The 22,122-nt window shown below is 44.0% G+C and overlaps 1 protein-coding gene and 1 pseudogene across 2 annotated transcripts in view; one reads left to right on the forward strand and one right to left on the reverse strand.

Annotated features, from left to right (window-relative positions):
- LOC306787240 (RNA binding protein fox-1 homolog 3-like) overlaps positions 1-22,122 on the forward strand; it is a 234,318-nt pseudogene that overhangs the window by 4,030 nt on the left and 208,166 nt on the right. The gene's annotated exons all lie outside the window — the stretch shown is intronic.
- Positions 10,539-18,877, reverse strand: LOC306786902 (uncharacterized protein). The gene is made up of 11 exons (XM_079281826.1): positions 18,618-18,877; positions 17,136-17,224; positions 16,747-16,896; positions 16,327-16,460; positions 16,014-16,150; positions 15,762-15,855; positions 15,057-15,174; positions 14,584-14,807; positions 14,267-14,438; positions 14,028-14,155; positions 10,539-13,873 (listed from the first exon to the last, which is right to left on the reverse strand). The coding sequence occupies exons 2-11, from the start codon at positions 17,221-17,223 to the stop codon at positions 13,556-13,558; spliced, it is 1,563 nt and encodes a 520-aa protein (XP_079137952.1). The 5' UTR covers position 17,224; positions 18,618-18,877; the 3' UTR covers positions 10,539-13,555.

Here is a 22,122-nt window from a genome sequence, read left to right on the forward strand (position 1 = left end):
TACGCCTTTAGCTGCCAGTAGCTGCTCACAGGATGCTGATTGGTCCGTGCACTGGAGCCTGGCGAGATGGACTTCCGTGTGATCTCTTATTCCACCTTCCTTGCGTGATCTTGCGATATCTTGCTGTGACAGGTAACTGCTTTTCTCCCTTCCCTCAAAGGTGACAAATGGTTTGCAGTTGGTCGAAGGCACATATTCATGTCATATTGTCATAAAAATGAGTGTGAAAACAAAGGAAACTTAGCGTTCAGTGTTAAAAAATGCTATTTTGGAGGATTACCTCAGTGATTTGTGCAGAAAGCTGTCCAGGTTCAGTCAGAGGCGTACATGTGTGCATGAGTAGCTGTTGGGGAACAAAATGAACGGAATACCCCGGAGGCTGGATTTTTGCAAGCGAGGTTTAAATGCAATTTTTGCTTCCAGTAACAATGTGCAATCCCTCGTCCGAGCAGGCCCGTGTTCCGACCTTAAACATCCCTTCATTTAATAAATGCCACCAAGAGGACGGAACGGGGGGACGAGTCCCCGCTGGCACCTGTGAAATATGGACTGATAATACTCCCGCGGCGCTCCCTTCCCACCTCCCTCGGTCTGACAGGGTCGGCCCCGGACGCACGCATCACAATGAGCGGATCTCCACGCCGTCAATTAGGAACACCTTCAAGCGCGTGAGCGAACTTCTGTGATTCCTCAGAATCAAAGAACGGAGGTGAAGGATCTCTCCTGGCTCCATGGGACCGAGCGCCACTTCTCCCAGCATCCATCGGCGTCAGCTACTCCTGCCCGAATGATGACGAGCAGAGCGTCTATCGCTTCGTGCGGCGGGTCCCAGGGGTGGTGTGACGGAGAGGAGCTTTTCCACGCCCCGCACGTGCAGATGCAGCGGGAATAAAGAAGAAGAAGAACCCGTCAGCCGTTGTCTGCGTGGCTCACATCGCATGATTTAATTACTCGCTTTAGACTTGAGCAATTATAGCTGAGCAGCACATATGTTAATTATATCTGACCTCACCGCTTTTTTTTTGCTGCTCTGTTAATTGTTCGCTTCGATGACATTCCGAGATGATGTCATTGCTGCCTGCGTATCGGGCAAATTTAAGGGAGACAAAAAGAATCAATAAATGACAGCGTTGCACCCCGTGACGTGTCCTTTGAGCCAACGGTTACACAGACACCACACTGCATCGTCATGGGCAACACAAAATGTTCATGTCACATTTGAACAGGCTGACCATTAACAGACGAGGGCTGCGCGTGTTCGCCGGGAGGGGAAACGTAGAGCTCGCTTCCTGTTGTTGACGAGATGATGCATTTTGTTTATTGCGCAGCAAACATCCAAAGCCACTAATGTCCCAGTTCAGAGCTCATCCTGTCTGATTCTAATGCTGCTTGGATTCCCTCCCGAAACCCATTAAGAACAGCTCGCACAGACCTGAACTAATACATCTTGTCGGAACGACACACGTGTCCCAGTTTTTTGTTTGTTTTTTGTTCCGCACACGGTTTCATCGCACAGCTTATTATCACATTTAATGGAGACTGTTTTCACTTTTTGCCATTACTGCACACTGCGCTTTAATTCTCCTGGCAGTGAGGAGGCAGAACAGAAGTTAAGGCAGCGTGGAGGGCAGATACACACAGCGAGCTCTTCGCATTCATTTTGTCTCGTGATATGATATGCAGCTGCGTGACTGTGGCCTCATGAAGCAGCGGCAGGAGAAATGAAAACCACACACGCACACACGATCACATCTGTTCATGCGCAGTACGTCTCTGCCTGCCTGCATGCTGTTCCCAATGGGACTGTGCTTTTTGTTTCTCACCTTAAGTGTGCGGAGACGTCGCTTGTTTCACTTCACTTCACCAGAGACGGAAAGCAGGACCAATGTGTGGCCTTTCGTTCAGGGAGGAACGTCTAACGGTGCCAGACGTTGTGATCGCAGATCGAATGCAACATAAGTTCAGTTTGGAAAGCTCAACACCAACGTTTAAAGGTGCTTGCCATGGAGGTAGTAGCCAGGCAGGTTGCCATTGTAGTCACCTATAATCAGGAGTAATTCAGATACTATGCAGTTATATATATATATATATATGCTCCCTTTATCTTCTGACCCCGCAGTCAATCATCTGTATTTGCTTCTCTATCGTCTCCAATAAACACATTCCTGCAGATGCACCAGCATACGTGCAGCGCTGTCTGGTTCTGACTGGAACAGATATTTAAATGTCACTAATGCAACAATAAGTAGTCATTTGGGGGGCACTTGTTTCTTTGTTTGTTGTCCCTATTTGTTATATTTTAAAACCAAAAGACCAGAATCGGTTGCCAATTTCTCAAAATGGTTGTTAAAGGCAACCTGGCAACCCTTTACTGTCGAGCCCGACTGCTATTTGTTCATTTCTAGGTCCAGTGAATGAAAAAAATAAATTATAAAAATTGCTTTTGGTCGTCGTTTGGCTTTTTTTAAAACATCAGGTTGGTACAGGATGTCCTCGGGGACCGTTCTCTCCGACCAATCGAATGGTCTGCAGTGTTTTGGCTCCGCCCCCTAGTCTCGGCTCAGCTCGCTAGGAAACTCGACTGAGGCATCAACAAAAGCAGCCGGTCGAGTTGAGTGGAGCCGCGTCATGCAGTGGAAAGGCAGCAGAATTATCATCATCACAACTCATGCTCCAAACAAACAAAACACAACTAATGTCAAATTATCATTGACTTTTTTGTCTTCCTCCACATTTTTGAAGAACATCTGAGGCAGACGTGATGGTGTCGGCTACAGTAGACACAGTCTGATCCATTTAGGATTTCCAGTCTGTTTATTCAAACTGAAGCACAAAGCGAGTCGCACAAAGCAAACACCGGCCAGCTGTTTCACGTCAATGAGTGATGCAACCAGAGCCCTGATTTGAGTTTTAAAGACCATGCAGAAACTGCATTCCCACCTTCAACATGCAGCGTGCTGTGCTGGAGTAAAACATCGTCACGTCGTGGAAAAGGACGAAGGCCGCTGCAAACGTACGACACATGCTGTGAGCTGTTGGTGACGTTCAGCCGGTTTCTGCTTTCTGTCAATTCCGTTTGTGTGGCAGATTTCCAGACGTGTTCCCCTTGAGATGTTGAGTTGTTGAGCTTTGAGACTGGTGCCTTGTAATGTGGCCACGGATGTTTGGTCCTCTCGGGAACTGGAATGTTACTTCGATAAAGTCTCTTAAGTGCTGGTCGCCAGATATCTTGTGTAGCTGACGATGCTGCTCATCTGCATTCCCCCGAATATGACTCATCACAGTGTTTGTAATTGTGATTAACGTTGCTATTAATAACATTAAACTGGTTCTCAAACAGTCCCATTTTAATCCTCATCCTCTACATGACCTACATCAGTAAACGAGCCCACCAGAGAGAAGATGCTCTATTTCTACATAGTTATTCTTAATTATCCTCCTCGCTGCTCCTCCGGTCCCCGCTGGGAGCCAACACCATCACCACGCTGCTGGAGACCCAGGACGTGTTGCTGGGCCCGCTGGAGGAAAGGGAGGCACGGCAGAACCAGAACCAGGACTGGGGGGGGGGCAGACTGTCAGACCCTGCTGCAGTAAAACGAGAGGTTTTCTAAAGGGACTCTGGTGCTCAGAAGAACCCACAGAATGAAGATTCCTGGCTGTAGTTGGAGTTATTTTAGATTTTTGCTAATGTTGCAGTGGACTTCATGCTTGTGTGTGTGTGTGTGTGCGTGCTCGTCTTGTTGCGATGCTGAGCTGATGGCAGCACACATTCATGAAGAGCAGTGTCTCAGGCGTCCTCCCCACCACGGTCCAGGCAGCTGTCGGTTTAGTGAGGGGCTCCTGCGCTGATTGTACGTCAACGTGCACTCCGACTCGCACATCTACTTCCTCCGACATGTACACGCCCATCAACACGTGACTGTCAGGACCGATTACACATCAACCCCCCCTGTTAAAGTTAACGTTTGTGGAGGGATGTGGATGTTAAAGCACACATCATATCGTCGTTTTGATGAACGCTTTATAAACCCAGACAGCGAGCAGCATCATCGTCCCATTGAAGTCCCATGTTGTGCTCATCTGATGCGAGTCCAGTGTTCGCTCCTCTTTTAGCTCTGGTTTGGACTCCACCCACTCCTGAGTATGAATGTTCATTTAGTACATTATGGTCCATTTAGAGTCACACAGACCATAAAGCAGGGGATGCTTTAGGGCGGGGCTACACGCTGATTGACAGGTCTCTACCAGAGACGTATACGTCGTCTCTACGTCGCTCCTCCTCGGTCCAGATATGGTCACTTCCTGTTCATTGGTAGCAAAAAACAAGTCTTCAGAATGGCCGGCACGAGTGAGTCCGTGACTCGGTGGCGAGTTGGTTCATGAGGCAGTTAGCCGGTCACCACTCCGGTGATTCTCTTGATTTGAATGTGAATGTCTGTTCTGCACTCATTTTACGTCTGTGGTTGAGACTAAAATAAAAAGCTGTCGGAGTCGGTAAGATTAATACTGAAAGCAAGCGATCATTACATTGTTGAGCAAACATTTCTGTGTTGTCTGAGATTTTAAACATGTTAAATGTGTTTGGAACTGTTGGTCGGACAAAAAGAAGCGTTTGAAAATGTCACCTTGACCTTTCAGACGCATTCGTCATGTTTTTGATGTTTTATAGACTTCACAATCATTTCATCCAAAAGAAAAAGACAATGATCTTTTGTTGCAGCTCTTTTTTTATTCCATCTACAAGTTAAAATATGAGCTTTTTCACGCGGTCCGATCCCCCTCAAAGAAAATAGAAAGTGGGTTCAGAGAAGTGAGGAAGTTTTCCTCCTTCATTGTTTGTTATAATGGTTTGTCTCTTTGATTTCACCTCACTGTTCGTGTCCGCGGCTGCAGTCGGTGTTCATTGGTATTCAGATATGCGGCCCGAGGTGGGAATCTGTTAAAGAACGTGGAGGGGGGTGTCACCTCTCAGTTAAGGCGGCGCCGCCATCCTCGAGGCCCGGTGTGCTCGGACAGCTGGCCTCAGAGTTAGCAAGTGTGACTGCGGAGGAATGGACGCTAAATAACAGAGCCGGCAGCTCCGCCCGGCCGCCGGCTAGCAGGCGTGACGCGACAGGACGGAGGCCAGAGCAGCTGCAATCCATTACTTTTACCTGAGGAAGAGGGAGGTGGAGTGTGAGAGAGGGAGAGATCGAGTTAAGGGCCAGAGCACCTTTCAGCGCTCTCTCCTGCATGCTAATTCCAGCAGCGCTTTCCAAAGGGATCAGAATCTGCTGGCTGACAAACGAGGCCTCGCAACTCACTAAAGGAAGGACAATTGATGCTTCTCCGGCAACCAGGTTGCACACATATGCACATTAACACACAGCTGCACGCCGTGTTTAAATGAAGTGCTTTAGAGTCGAAGTCTGCTGTTCCCTGACTGTCACGTCAGCTGGCTCTTAAGAGCCATCAATAGATGTGACGATTCAAGGTGGGAATTGGGGATCAGATGTTATCATAACTACGCAAATATTACACAGAAATTGATGGTAGAAGTCTGCATTTAGTTGTTTAATCCGGCCGGTTTTAGATGAACGATATTGGGGTCTACAGTCCCACCTGTCACACACACACACACACATCACCTCCACCCCCTGAGAAAGTTCCCGTGCACGGCAGACAGAGCATGAAGCAGAGGGTGATTTCTGAGGCGCTGCTTAAAGATATCACTGTCGGAGTGGAAAGCACGCGTGACAACATGGTTCTGCAGGTTCCACGTGAGAAAGCACCACACACAGTGTGGGGGGGGAGAGAGAGAGTCAAAAAGAACTGCCTGGATTGGCACCCAGTGACAGTGATACATTTCACCGATGGTCCAGTGTGAAGATCTGTCTCATCTTGGCGGTGGCTCGCAGCGGGGTAGGACCCCATCACTCTCCCATCATTTGACAACAAAACATCCGCGGAGAGCAGTGAGCCAGGTTCAGTTAGCTGCAATACACTCCCCGCATACACAAACACCTAGCGGGGGGGCAGCCCATTGAAATGCAGCCCCCCCCCCCCCCCAGTCTTAACCGCTGAGTGGTGGAAAGACAACAAAGCAAAGCCGTCCGTCAACAGCATTTCATTTTGAATAGAGAGCAAATCAAATGCACCGCCTCTGATGGCCTTCGTTCGCCTCCAGACTCTTGAAATTGATTCGATGGCTTAATGTGTGCGCTGGCAGGTGGGGGGGCGCGATTGGCAAACATATACGGCCGCGTGCAGTTCACCCCAGATGACTCGATAAACAGCTTCTGCAGCAGTTCACCGACAGAACATTCTTTTTGTTGTGCCATGCATCACCGTCCATATGCATCCATCACGGCCATGTGGTGCTGTGTTGGCAGATACGAGCTCTGCGTTTCACCCAAAATGTTATTTTGATTCCACTGACACAGAGATAATGTTTCATAACACACAGTGAGGCACGAATTAGCCCATCTGTCTGTTTGAGTTTCCCCGGCGCTGATGGAGTGTGTGTGTGTGTGTGTGTGTGTGTTTGACCACAGTGGCTCAGCTCCTCTTCCTCACCAGGACTCACTGACGGCTGTCGGCTCGTTGAGTGACTCCTCCACAGATTGTATTTGAGCCCTTTCCCGATCCCTCGTGTCGCCGCTCGTCTGCGCTTTGCTTCGTGGACGAGCGGACTGTACGCGACACACCCGCCCGTGTGTGTACACAGTACGCTGTGTCACGGCTGCAACGGGACACGCTGTGCGCCGTGTAATCGGCCTGCTCCCATTCAGCGCCACATCTGATGACACCAATCAGTCCTTTTTTACCAGAAGGACTTATTTACTGCTGCTCAGGCCTCTTAATCCTACTTCAAGAGGCTCAATGGCCTTGTGCTTTCATGGAGATTATCCTGACGCCACTGCTGTGTCTCCCACTGATGATGCAAGTGTTGATATGATGATTATGTAGCATGTACTGTTCGGTAATGGCACAGTCGCTCTCCTCTTAATATCGTCATGTTGCAACTAAATGATTTAAACTGCTAAATGGCAACAAATGATTTCCATGGTATTTACTGGATTGCCTTCCTCTCTGCACCAACTGATTTACAAATGGACTGTACTTGTAAAAATATATATATTTATAAAATATATATTTACATATATGCCACAAAATAAATGTGTGTGTAATCATTGTTACGTTGGTGATATTTAAATATTGCTGCGACTCTCAGAACCGGGTCCAGGCGACCCACGACGTGTGTTTGTTGTTGATGACATCACGTTGCTTCTGTTTGATGTCACAGTTCAGATCAGCCCGCTGAGCTGTCGTTGATCTGCTGAGTCGTCCTCTCCCGTAGACACAGCATCACACCACCTCTGTCAAACAAATGGACAGTTTAATATTTCTCTCAAGTTGTGCTGAAAATCTAAATTTTTACATGTTTACAATGTTTACTGAGGGAATAAATCAAGAGAGAAGTAGAGTCATTTTCTATAGACTTCTATACAACCAGAGGAGTCGCCCCCTGGTGGACACTAGAGAGAATGCAGCTTTAACACGTGAAGCTTTGGCTTCACTCTTCAGAACCGGAGGTTGCTTTCTCGATGAAACACAAACTACAAATCATTTTTGTTCAGTCACCGTCATGAAGCTTTTATTCTTTCATGTCTAAATTCAGGTCTAAGAAGAACCTTATTTTATGTCTTGTCTTAATACAAAGATTTGTACATTAGAAACTTTTTCTCCTCTTAGCGAATAAGAAGATGACGTTGCACCTTTGACAGCTTTCCGTACCTTCCTGGCGGCTGTTTTCACCTGAAGTTGATGTTTGTATTCCTTAAGGCGACAGTTAAGAGGACACAAGCAAACATATGATTCTGGTGGAATTCATCTTTTCTTGAATTGAATTTTTCTCCAAACGTGAAGTCCTTTAATCCCGTCACTGAGGACAGAATGTCACATTGTTCTCTCTGTGCAACGCTTTAACGGTGTTCTCCTGTACGTTGAACTGTGTCTCTAGCGTCTCACGCTCCCCCGTCCCGCCGTCTCATCGGTCTCCGTCTCTTCATGCTCTCCTTGTTCGTCGTCAAAGAGGCTGAGAGCCTCCGCGCTACAAGTCTCGCATTGCCGAACATTTTTTGATCACTGTATGAATTTTTAAAATCTGAATCCAACAGGACAATTGAGTTCAGCACTGAATAAAAAAAGTCAACGCTTTTTGGAGTGTTTTTCATATCCTCCTTGTCAAACTCTTCTTTTATTGCCCCCCCCCCCCCTCTCTCTCTCTCCCATAACCTCACCCATCACCTGCACACCATTTTCTAAACAAGTACAAAGAAATGATGATGCCCAGATTGAGAAGCGGTGCGATTTACATGACTGATTACGGTGTAATTTCACACTTGTTTGCATGCATCTCCTCGACATCCTCGCACAGCTAATGGGTCGCTCGGGCCAGCCGGGTCCACGTAAATGAGGACGCGAGAGATGGAGTGAAAGATGGAGAGAAAAAAGAAGACAGGAAGGAGACAGAGAGGCAGATGAAGTTCAAGTTAAAGTTCACAGTCATATATCTTCACAGCTCTTTATCACGCTGAAGTCTCCGAGGACTTTAAAGGGACAGAAATAAATAAATAAGGAAAGAAAGACGGGAACTACAAAACCCCAACCAATTACATCCAACTAATCAGCAACCAATCACAAGAGCACATGAAACAGTGCGTGGAGAGGACATGGCTGCGTACCAAACCTTCTAATCAGCAGGAGAAAAAAGACTTCATCACTCTCACGAAAATCTGCAGAATAAAATCGCTCTCCTCTTCTCTGCAGGACCGGTTTCATTAATATGCAGTAAACGATTGTTCAGCGGCTTCCAGCTCAGCCTCGTTATGACTTCAGTGTTTCATTGGTGGAGAGCACATCGTTTAAAGAGGTCACACCAAAACACACGCGCGTCTACATACAGAGTAGAGTGTATGAAGTAGCGTGTAATTCACTCTGTTTTAATGCAAAGACTTCTCAACAATTACTTTAATCATCATCATTTTAAACAGATCGGCCTTTAATGTCAAAGAAGTATAATAATGTCAGACTGTGACTGAATAAGATCAGCTGGTTCACTCAACATGAATATGATTCAACTCAAACACCAACTTTTATCCATTTTATGGAGCTCAGCCGTTGGCCCGGGGCCAGTAAAGGGCCAGGTCGGCTCGTTCATCCGGCAGCTCGGTCAAACATTCTGGATGGAAGTAGTGAAGAAGAGAGAACCTCTCTGTTGACAGCTGCGTATGCACCGTATGTAAAGGTTCATGAGCTGTCTGATGATCCTGGGAACAGGAGTTTAGTCGGGGGGCGTGCGGTGGCGCCCATGCAGGCCCACCTTTTGTAGATTAACAATATTTTCAAGATTATATCCAGAATATTTTAGAATAAGCCAACCTTCACTTTTTGGTTTCAAACAGTGGTCTCCTGGGTGAAAGTCCTGTGTTCCTACAACTTAACTTTACATGTGGTAACCGAGATGTTGACTTAAAGTGAATCAGCGGTCACTTTGGGACACAAACAGTGGTCTCCTGGGTGAAAGTCCTCTGGGTTTTATCCATCCATCCACCACGACATCATCCCCATATGGACTCAGATGTTATTAATCCCACGTCAGCTGACGACATCCTACGTAACTAATCAACCACTGACTAACTTAATCCAGAAAACATCACAGATGAAGACGGGTCTTGTTACCTTTTCACAGAATCAGTTGGTAAGTTGAACGTGTTGCAGACTTCTGTACAATTACAACTCAGCGTGCTCTCGTAACTTCCTGTTTATATCGTCGATTGCCTTTCTTAGAGTTCGTCCTTAAGTTTTAATGAAGCAACCTGTTAACTCACTTCTACAACGCGCTGGAAGCTACTGAGCCTTCAGGGAGAACTTTACACACAACGTGTTTGGTCAAGGCGTGAGCAGTTTAGCGATGTTTCGATTGCTGTTGTGCATCATTGCGATGTTGAAGGCTGCAGAGGTTCTGTGCTGCTGTTGATATCGGTCAGATGTGAGTCACAGGTTTACATATCCGACTGTAGGAACGCACGAGAGCGGTCCAGCTCCGCTCTATAAAGGGCACTCTTTCATTTGTTCTCCCTCTGCAGATGCCATTCATAGTTTTTTGAGAATTTCATCAGAGCTTTTATGAGAGGTTGGGCGTATTTGACACGCTTTTATGAGGCCAGTTACTTTTCATGTGACGCCTTCAGTCGACATGTTGCTGCGGGATGATTGTTGGATTGGCCGAGTTTTATTGGGATCAGCGGATCTGTCCGTGATACGCAGACTCTGTTTGACAAAAAAAAGAGAGCGCCCAAGCTTGTCGTTTTAACTTTAAATACATGAATATCTAATTTAATTTATTGAGGATGAAGCCCCCGCTGTGTCCCAACGTTTTCATTATTTCGTGATTTTAGCATGCTTACATTGCTCTACACAGTAAATTTGTCGGAGTAAATTTTACTCAAATTGAATAAAATTTTACTCAATAAAATACAACATTTGGTCCCAGTCTATATAGAGTAAAATCTACTCTTGCCTCAGAGTTAATGATTCAGAGTATTTTTTACTCTATTCAGTGTTTGTATTTAACTCTAGATGATGATAATTTACTCTATGTAGCATAAAATGAAAACAACTCTACTGCCATTTTACTCAACTTAGAACTATTCCACTCCACATAGAACTACATTCCACTCCACATAGAACTACATTCCACTCCATATAGAACTACATTCCACTCCACATAGAACTACATTCCACTCCATATAGAACTACATTCCACTCCATATAGAACTATATTCCACTCCATATAGAACTACATTCCACTCCATATAGAACTATATTCCACTCCATATAGAACTATATTCCACTCCATATAGAACTAAATTACACTCCATAGAGAACTAAATTATGATTAAAACCTGAGAGAACTTACTCTGGAAGGTTATCATTAAACCCAACAAGTTAAATAAATCAGATATCAGTATTTACCAAAGCACAATTTATTATTTTGTATTACAAATGTGCAATGTATCCATACATATTTTACAGAATACATTTTGGACCTTTGGAACACTTTGGCCTTTTCACTATGACATCATAGGAAACAGTATGGCACAATAAACAAACTTGCATCATCACACCTGTATGACATTTGTACATCAAATGCTTTATAACAGAAAATCTCTTTCACATCAACTACATGAGGTCCGTCTTTTGTGCACACAACTTTATATGCATTAAAATGCTCATCAAGACACACTGTTTGCAGGGCAAATGTAACAAACAATAACCTCTCATCTTTCAGAACTACATGGTGGATTTTGTGAAAAACTGGCATCTCACAATGAACCTTCAGACAAACGACTAAACCCGTCCGATACATATTTCCATGGTGTTTGGCCCATCTAATATTTAAAACCTTGGTGTCAATTGGTACCTGAATAGTCTCAGCTATCTCATAGCCCCAGTCTAGCACATTTAAAGCTACCATATTACCTGGACCAATTATCACTTCATTGGGATCAAATGTCTGCCACCTGTATGCTATTTGATTTTGGTGTTTCTTGGCCAAAGTTTTAGTGATATTTTTGAAGCTTTTTAATTGTTTCTTAAAGAAATGATGCTTTGCTTCATAGCGCATGCACCAACTATGCAAAAGTGGTCCAATTTTAAGAATACACATAGGGTAATGCACCATAAAATGATGTTTTGGTAGCAGCCTTTTGTTTGGAAACAAATGCTTGAACAACCTGTGGTGTTCCACGATTAAGTGTTTCAAAAAAATAGTAATACCCTTTGATAACTTTGGTGAAAATACAATGTTTACAATTTGAAGCAAAAGCAGTAGCAAATACCAGTGTTGATCATTTGGACAAACCAAGTCTCCAAAGATAAGTGGTAGATTGCGAAGTAAACACCAGGATTGGATTGCATTCAACCCCAAGTCATTTGAGTCCTCCCTTAACTTAACTGTAGGAGGTTTGTTGTTTTGCTCCATATAGCCATAGTTAAAACTCCTAATTCTACAGTCTATTTCTTTTAATGTTGTGTACTTATCTTTCAAGTGCAGTAATAGAAGTTTCATTTCATATTGTGCCACTCCCTCCAAGATATCGTGCATAATATCGACAGAGAAGTTTTCACATGTATTGAAATATTGCAAGGAATTTAGAATGCAAGAACGTTTAACGCCCATCACATAGGGAAGAGTGGGATTTGTCTCCATCATTTGGCAATGTTCCGCATGAAGTGCGCGAGTTCGCAAAACTATCTTGGGTGAATCTTCATTAAACTCAGTCTGAAAGTCTTCTTTCTCAGCAAGACAGAAGCGGCAACAATATCTGGCACTGAATGATTCAACAAAACCAAACAAACTGTGAAGACCAAGGTTGTCACCTGTAACTTGGACAATAGTTCCATACACTGGCTGATCATACAAGGGGACCCGAATTCCATCCTTCTCAAGTATTTTAATATCCTGCATAAGTGGATCAAGTATTTTAGAAAAGCCATATGTTTTAACATCTTGGGCATGAAATAAAGCGACCAAATGAATATTAAGCAGATTTGAGTTGTACTTGGGAGAAAAATTCCGCAAGGTGAAATAGAGTGCACCTAATTTATGTATTCCCCGTTTTGAGCCTAAAGGATTTGCAGTTTCAAAATCATCATAAAAAAGCTGAATCAGAATGGCATGCTTCTGTTTTGAAAATAGATCATGACTCTTGAAAAGATCTCCATCGCACAAGTCATGAAGATTTTCTCCTGAACTTGAAGTCTGCATCATCTCTTTTATGTTAGGATGTTGATAAATAAATTGTAAAGTTTTCAAAATAGGGATGTAAACTAATTTATCAGTGACAACAACCTGATCATAAGTTCCAGTGGTGCGATTGCGTAGGGTATCAAATCTTGTACCAAGAACATATTCAACTAAGTCTACCCTTCCCCACTTCTCTGTAAAATACTGCCTTCTTTTACTCTCAGAATTTAATACACCATAGGGATTTTCCATTTTTTCGAAACACTGATCAATTTTGCTCTCAATGTCGCTTTTGATAGGCTCCTGTAAAGATAGACACTTCTTCACAGATTCTTTTGCTTGATTATGGATATCGTCAACAATCTCTTCCATCGAAATTACCAAAGAGTTAACAGTTGTTTCACTTACGCCTGCCACTTTAAGTTCGGCTACTGTTGCAGCGCAGCTGTCTACAAGACTCCTTTTGAGAAGGACTGAGTCAGAAGGTGAACTTCTTGCTGGCAAGTCATCAAAATTACTTGCTGCTAAATCTTCAGATGTAGATGGGCCTTCACCAGGATCAGAACAAGGTTCATGTGCTTTATTTAGATGCTTTCGAAACCCAGAAAAAGTGCCATAAACTAGTGAACAACCAGCCTGACCACATTTAAGACGAAGGGTCTTTCCTGAACAAAGTCCGTGGATCAACTTCAAGTGTTTTGTCAGGGAATTGGTGTTTGCCTGGGGGATTTTGCAAATAAAACAAAACATCTTCGTATCAACTCAATGCAGCATCCGAGCCCTCAACTCTGCAACCCTTGGATTCACCTTAGTGGTATCAACATCGATTTCAAAGATCGTGGTTTGCAAGAAGTTGTACACATTTACCAGATCCTGGTTGTACGAAGTACCAAAGACAAAATGAGCTTTGAAAAGCTCATCAAAACAGGCAAGTGTGTCTGGTGACTTACAAGGTATTGCATGCTTGTCAATCACAATGAAGTATTTGTGAATCAGACTCTTCTGGGTCCCCACAGCTAGCAGGTATGGTTGAAGGCTTTCCACGATGCCGTCCAGATGCCCCTGGATGCTCATCCCAGTCTGTGACAGAAAAAATAATGAATTAGTCAGCTATAAAATTAGTCAGTTTAAGGAAATGTCTTAATTGACCATAATCTTAAAAAGAGGATTGAAAGGTTTAGAAAAGGGGACAGAACAGTGACGATTTTCCAGTTTAATTGAACTGTAACCTCACCTTAATGAATTTCACAAGACGGTCACTGGCTTGTCTGGCTGAGAGTTTTCCTGGTCTCTTGCGGCCATGTGGTGATGGTGGTAGAAGGTGGACAAGAACCAAAATGGATGACATGTCACTGTCCCATCCTGGAAGTAAAAATTCATAAACAAGCATTTACTACAAGCGAACAGTCAATCCATTTTTCATTCAAAAACTATTCTCTCTTCCATAACTATGATCCTTAACTTTTAGCATACCATTTTCCACGTCTGTTGTGCATTCAGCATTTTGAACCAGGTCTTGAAGATCGGCTGTCTGTGTGAGGCCACGGCTTTGTTCGAGGACTTTCTGTTTGTAGATAGTAGGCCATCTCTCCAGGAACTTTGTAGTAGCAGCATCCCCAAACATCAGACCAAAGTCTTGGTCAATCTGCAGACAAGATAGAATTGGTCAAAACAGAACAGTAAACATTATGGTGTAGCACCATGGTCATGACAGATCTTACAACCCTACCCAGGCTATTGTAGAACAGAAATAATATTGTCATGACAGTGGCAGTAGAACGTTCACATACCAGTCCTGCCATGTCCAGGAATCTTGGAAACGCTGTGAATAGTTCAGAGGACTTCACTGGGTCATGAACCATGTCTTGGCGATAGGTAAAGGTCTGCTTCATCTTCTCCTTCACAGTTGCTTCATCAGCTGTATGCTTCATAAGCGCAATGGCCTCGCAGCACAGGCTTTCTGTGGTTAGCCCGTTTTCCACTCTGAATGAGTCTCTTTCTGCTTTTGGACCACCTGTAATAGTGGTGGCACTTTTATCAATTACTGGGTTAGTATATGATATTATGTCCTAAGATATAAGAAATAAGGCTTGGAAAACTCTGCAAGGATGGCCATGCAGGCACTTACGTCTCCAGAAGAAAAATAGGATATATATATATATATATATATATATATATATATATATATATATATATATATATATATATATACATTATATGATTATTCCCTCATCATGCATTATGAATTAGACTTCACACATACCAGTTAGTGTTTGTGACTGACTGCAGGTCTTCTTTTTTCCCTCCGATGCTTCCTTCTGAACAAATTTCAGTCTCCATGCCAGATACCCACTCCCATCTTCTGCATTGTAATAATGCTCCTAAAGTAAAAAGGGTTATTCAGTTTGATTGAACAAGTTGAAATAGTTTAATCTTTCCCCAAAAACTATCATATTTCCTAGTATTGTGATGAGGCCTTTCTTTCTAATGACAGTTATTTTGAAAAACAGAGGTTATTGTATTACACGGTTAGTGTTGTGTCTTGTTAATGGGCTAACCCTTGCGGTGCGAAAGTAAACTGAGCTTTAACACCGCCAGAGTTCAACTTACGGGGAAGGCAGAGATGGTGGCCATTAGGGCTGTCACCTTTTCCAAAAATAACACTCGAACAAATATGAAATGACACGCAATACGTTAGAGCGCCCTCTGTTGGGTGACAAAGTAAACTACGTTAAACAGTCAGCTGTGGATATAGACTGTACATTTTTTATTCAAATGAGTCATTAGAGTTTGAATGTTAATTACATTCAAACAAATGTTCAAAAAGTGACAGCCCTTGTTGCCATGCAGTAATGTTTACAGATCTTTATTTGAAATAAAAACACTACCCATCTGTAAAACAGCAGTTGAAATATTTACATTCCAAGCAAGTGAAAAGTAAATAAGTTAGACGTTTTAATGTACTTACATAGCCTAACTTGCTCCTAGGATCGGCCAGGTATGGGTACAAGGTAGTGATGCCCCTTGCGTAGTCCTCTTTAACGCGCCTTGAAGGACTTGTCCTACACACAAACACACAGACTTTACTATATGTGCTCCAATCAAAAGTATTGATGTGTAAATTCCACCTGCTAAAAGAGGGGTGTTGTACTGTGTCAATTCAAGACACACATGTGTATTAGGAGTGCAGGTATGTAATAATAACAACATGACAACATACCCATGTTCACTTGTCATATGTGCGACCAATATCTTGACCATATCACGTCTTCTGGCATCCGTTAGGCTTTTTGTTCGGGCATACTCATTCATGATCCTCTCTCCTCCAGGTTTGTTCTTCAGGATGTCTTCAATCATCTAAGTGGGAAGAACAAAAATGAACACAATGAAACGTTTAAAACAATAATGACATCAAGTATTATCAAACAGAATGGCCACAATTTTACAACTTCAGTTATTCAGCCATTTACCATTCAACCTTGGCATTTTTTTTAAACCTTCAGAAAGGATGCAAGGGAAACTGCAGAGCTTACCTGAGCTAGATGACTTCCCTCATCTCTTTGTCTTGTAGCAGGACTATGCTGCAATATAGTGGTGTCGTCCGAGTCCCTCTCATTGTCTCCACTGAAGCTTGCAAAGGAGGAGCATGAAGGGGAGCTCAAAGAATCTAGAAATCATATTAACATTGAACTAATGTGATTAACAATGTGACTATAAGACAATATAAGTGCACACATCCATTATTAGAGGAATGCAAATATTTCACATTGTATCATGCCCACAACAGTTCCAGAAATTGTGGAAAGGGTGAGCAGAGATGATTTCAAAATATCTAAATAAGATTTTAAAAAACCCCAACTCAGATATATTAAATTGTCTTGCATATTCAAAACATGTTAGATTGACCAAGCCGTACAGATAAATATGAAGTTATAAGCTAATAAGTAACTAACCCTCAAGATTTGGGTCTTGGGGTAGACAAATCTCCAGCACACCAATGTCTTGTTTCTTTAGTAGAAACTCAAACACCTCCTCATCAACTTCGGTCTTTGATTCATCATAGACTTTTAAGTCCAAGGTTGGAAGGTCAAATTTCTTGGCAACTGTGAAGACAAAATACCAAGGGACAAGCTTAGTGATGAATCGGTTGTGTATTTGCAGAAAAACATAACAGACAGCAATCAGAAGGCCATCTTCACTTGAACATTGTAATCCCAAAACTGACAGTGTTCCATGCAGACCTTTGCTATTCCAGGGAAAAGACTTTCAGGTATGCAAAACATAGAGTGACATCCCAAGTGTATTGTTCCACAGGTTAGTGTGTGCAATATTTTTCACTCACCACAATCCAAAAATGATTTGAAGGTTAGTTGCCCCTCATAACAAATGTACTTCTGACGATCTCTGTACTTCACTCTTACAGCTTGCATCCTTCATGACAAAAACAATTAAATTAGTTTCATTATCAGAAACAGCTGACTGCCAACATTAGTAATACCACAGTAAGCCAACATTAGAAAGACATGATGCATGGACTAATAGTAGGTCTCCACAAGGGTAAACTATTTCATTATAAAAACGAGGGACATTTTAAGCACGTCTTTATTACGCTGTACTAAAGGGACCTGTTCATTCGCTTGAATCGCCAATTCGCGTCACTCCAGTCTCATAGTGGCTGTGCATAGACTTTGTATGTAATCTACTGCGTTTGGCGTGAACACATCATCAGAAATGTAACCAGTTGTCTCATCTTGAACAATGTCTACTTCACCTGGTTGTCTCCGACTTGGCCGTCTCTAGCATGCCACAGTGCAACAGATCAATCAGCTTATGCTGCGGAATTCTACCCGCACTTCGCGAGTGGCCCGTGCCAATGTCAAGCCCAGCTAGTTTTAGCAGTCAACAGAGTGAAGTGCATTTTTTCAAAGTATAACACACATGTTGCATCGACCAGGGTGCTGATGAACTGCAGCGAAACACAGTCCATCAACACAGCTCTTTTCAGAGTCAAATACACGTGTTGGCGGCAACAAACGCAGCTAGAAACAGTCCAACAGTCATTAACAGCTCTTTTCAGAGTCAAATACACGTGTTAGCGCAAACAAACGCAGCCGGAAACAGTTGCTTAAAACAGTCGTTAACAGCTCTTTTCAGAGTCAAATACACGTGTTAGCGCAAACAAACGCAGCCGGAAACAGTTGCTTAAAACAGTCGTTAACAGCTCTTTTCAGAGTAAAATACACGTGTTAGCGCCCACAAACGCAGCTAGAAACAGTCCGTTTAAAACGGTTTTTAACAGCTCTTTTCAGAGTAAAATACACAGGTTAGCGCCAACAAATGCAGCTTAAAACGGTCGTTAACAGCTCCTTTCTGAGTAAAATACACGTGTTGACGCCAACAAACTGCAAATTCTACATAGCCATTTTCACAGTAAAATGTACCTGTTGCACCAACTAACTGCAGCAAAAGACAGCCCCTCTACACAGAATAAAACACACATGCACCTGCTCAGTGAAGTCCGCTGGCTACTGATGATAGCTAATACTACTTTATTGAGACTTTAATCCAGGTGTGTCGACGTTAATATGTCCATAAACCACCAAATATTTTGCGAATTGATGTTAATGCGTTAGAAGCTAACGTTTGACTGTGACTAAGTTATGTGAAAACGTTAGAAGCTACCGTTAGCATCTGCTAACGCGAACAATCAGAAGCTACGGCTCATATCTGACAATGCAAATAGTGAAGTAACGTTAGGTTAGCTGCAATGTTGCTACACAATGTACCTTACACACATGAAGTTAACCAAAACGAATGACCTTACCTGACATGTTATTTCAAATGCCGTCTTCTGTTCCTCACTTCAGCCCTTCCGTTCCATAAAACGTCAGCTCATTCCAGTGTAGCGAGAGGTGTCATGGCGGCAGAAACGAAACTTAAGGAACCGTTGTGGGCGTGGTCACGCTGTTTTACTCCAATAGATTTTATTCTGAATATTTACTCACACTCTACTGGCTACTGGAAGTAATTACACTCCAAAATGATTAAATATGACTCCTTCAGTGGAAAATAATTGTAACTCCGGAAAAATTACTCTCCCGTTTTTCCTGTGTATCTTCTCTTAGTCCTCCCAATCTTCTCCCTCTCTCGCTTTCTTCTCTCGCAACAAGTAATTAATTTCCACTTGTCATTAAATCAGTTGAAAAAAGAAGTATGGCCGACTCCATGCAAATAGTGATTAATTGTCGTTGGCTGTCGTCCATCTGCTGTGATGGAGGCGGTGCAGGGCAGCTCCTCCGGGTGATTCATCCCTGCTGCTTCCAGAGATATGTAGCTCGTCTGCCTCCTCATCACCCTTTCTGGTTCTCATTGTTTCCCTTCACTTTCATCATAAGCCGCATGCTAATGTTCGGTGCGGAGGCCCGGAACGCGTCACGGTCTGATTGCGGTCCCTGAATGGATTCGAGGCTGTTTGCACAGAGGATCACGGCGACATTAGACGTCGGAAGCAGACTTTTCTTTCCTGGCGCAGGTATGCGGCCCGGAGCAGGTTGTCACGACGCCCGTCTGCTCTGCGGCGGCTCGCCGGGGGAGTTACCGGCCGTCAGGGGGAAGCGCTACTACAATATCTGTGATGGATCCCAGAGTGAGGGTTTTTTTACCGTTTGATTTCTTCTTTTTTTTTTACCTTGTGCATAAATGGTGCAATTCAGACTGCTACTTAAGCCCTTCGCAGAGGTGCTTAAGTCTTCCCTCGCACACAATTTCCTCCCCGCTCATTCTGACATTGAACTGAAGTGCAAAGCCGCGCTGCTCTCACGATGGTCCTCTGCATTATTTAAAGGTTCCTATGAAGTCCAACGCTGTTTCAGACACATATTTATACAATCGAGAGATGTCTGGGTTTGCTCGCAGTTGTTTCGATTGATGAAAGTATAATTCTGTACACATGCATATTTATACCTGACGCTTTACCTCAAGGTACGTTATTTGTTCAGTGAATCTCCCGGAAATCAAGTTCTCCTTTGTGAGATCAGACATGTAACAAGACAATTCACCAAAGCGGTGGTTACTCACAGACACCTGTCAGAGTGAAACGCGTGTTACTTCAAGTTGTTCTTGCAGGAAGGAGGTACGGTCTCACAAAGTTAGTCAGTTGAAGAGGAACTCGATACTGAGATATAAAAAAACATTCTTCATCAGTGACCAGAGGGAGTTGAACAAACCCCCTTTCCACACTTTTTATACAAAGTCTTGTTCTGCTGAATCACCAGCAGGTCTAACCTGCTGTACTGCAGCGCCGACGCCTCTCCACCACTTACTGTGCTGTACCTCAGTCCGGTCCGCACCGAAAACCTCCACACTGCCACCCCCTCCTCGCTCGGCACTGCACTCTTTATCTCTCCCTCTTTGTCTTCCTCTCTCGCTCTCTCTGAGTGTCTTCCTCCTCCTCCTCCTCCTCACCGTGGTGGGGCCCTGCCAGGGGCTTGTGATCGGATTTAGCGCCGCGTTCTCACTCCGTCTCCCAGAGATGAGTGACAGATGGTGGCCATTAGTGTATATTCCATGCATCTGTTGCGAGGCTCTAATTTATCTCATTAGGGGAACGTGTGGAGGGGGAGGAGGAGTGTGTAGGAGAGGGATGGAGCATTTTATTACGAGTGTAAAACACGGGGAAAGATGCGGCGAGCTGGCTCGTACACAGAGAGGGAGAGGAAGAGGAAGAGGGAGAGGAAGAGAGGAACTGGGTGGAGTGGCGGAGGCTCGGAAGTCACGGAGGTCACGAATTACAATCATTGGGCTTCAAGTCATCTGTGTGTGTGTGTGTAAAGGTATGAGTTTCCTTTTCGAGGGGCGAACCAGACAAACCCACTCCCATGTGTGCACCCCACCCACAGACACACACACCCACCCACACACACACACCTCCGTCACACACTGCGTGTTCACATTGAGTGACAGCAAGAGGTGCATACGGTCAGGCTCAATCAGTGCTCCACGGTGTCTGTTGGGGGATGGGCTGACAAAGTCTGTTGGACTAACTCGTATAGTTTAAATCATGGGAAACCATGGCAACAAGAATAACCCATTTACACCGAAGCAGGTGTTGGCGAGGAACGCGGCCGCCCGCCCGTTCACTGGGATGTGGGCGGTGCAATCAGGTTGGGACCGCTGGAGACGAGACTGAACGTAGAACCCGCAGACGAACCGCCTCAACGCCTGCTCGTGTGTGAACGCAGCCGAATATTCAAAGGACGGATTACGACTCCGACTCCGACTCCGTGTCGTTCTTTCATTATCGTTGAACAGAACAAGCTGAAAACACAACATCTGGCATATTTATCACGCTGCGCAGTGGATGTGGCAAATAATACATCAAGCAAACGATCCGTTCTCACTCCCACTCCGTCACAGGCCGATGCTTGATCAGACCCTGGTTGTTCGTGGTCCTAACTAGCTAACCGGTTGGACGACCAGTTAAATGTGACATGTGTGGCACAGTACCGAGCTGCCTTTAACATCCGTGTAGTTCATCAGAATCACTGTTATGGTGCATCAGTCAGTGCGAGGCACTCCTATGCCTCAACTACACTGCCAGCGCGGAGACTATTCCGTCTGCATTTAAACCTTCCTGCTTCTGGTGACGGCTCCGTGTTTGATTTAATGGCAATAACGCTGCAGTAATGAAACAGTGGCCAAGCCTGTCATGTGGCTCCTATTAGCCTGAAAGATATATAGAATAAAATGGTGATACATGCATTATTTTGACATTCAGACTCATTACTGCATATATTTTGACACACTGGTGTAATTAAACAAAGGAAAAACAGGGAAAGTGCAGCGCGGATTGGCAGCCTGCTCCTCGCTTTGTGGCGGTGTTACAGAAGCGAGCTGAAGGTCTTTCCTCCAACATTTGTAGTTCAGAATCCGCCAGCTGAGAATCAATTTTCGGCCAACAGCTGGAAACTGGACCAGACTGTGAACTGTGGAGTTTGGTTTTTTTGGTGAAATGAGCAGTGGGTTATTGGACTGAAAGAGCAAAACATTGAGATTCTCTAGCTCGGACAGAGTAGGAGCAACAAACGGCCAACAGAAAAATGCAATATCTTTATCTTTTGCCTTCAAATGAACACTATTAAATCATATCTTCTTTAGACGAAGCAGGAATAAAGAAACACCACCGCCGGGAGATGGAGGCTCCCAATCACTGCCGGCACGGTCGCCTCTGTTTGCAGTAATTATACCTGCAGAAGGTAATTACTCCAACAATAACACACTGATGATTAAAAACAAAAAGAAGGAAAAATGTTGCCGGAGCAGCCAAAGGT

The sequence above is a fragment of the Melanostigma gelatinosum genome (assembly GCF_949748355.1).
Source record: "Melanostigma gelatinosum genome assembly, chromosome: 13".
Taxonomy (NCBI): Eukaryota; Metazoa; Chordata; class Actinopteri; order Perciformes; family Zoarcidae; genus Melanostigma; species Melanostigma gelatinosum.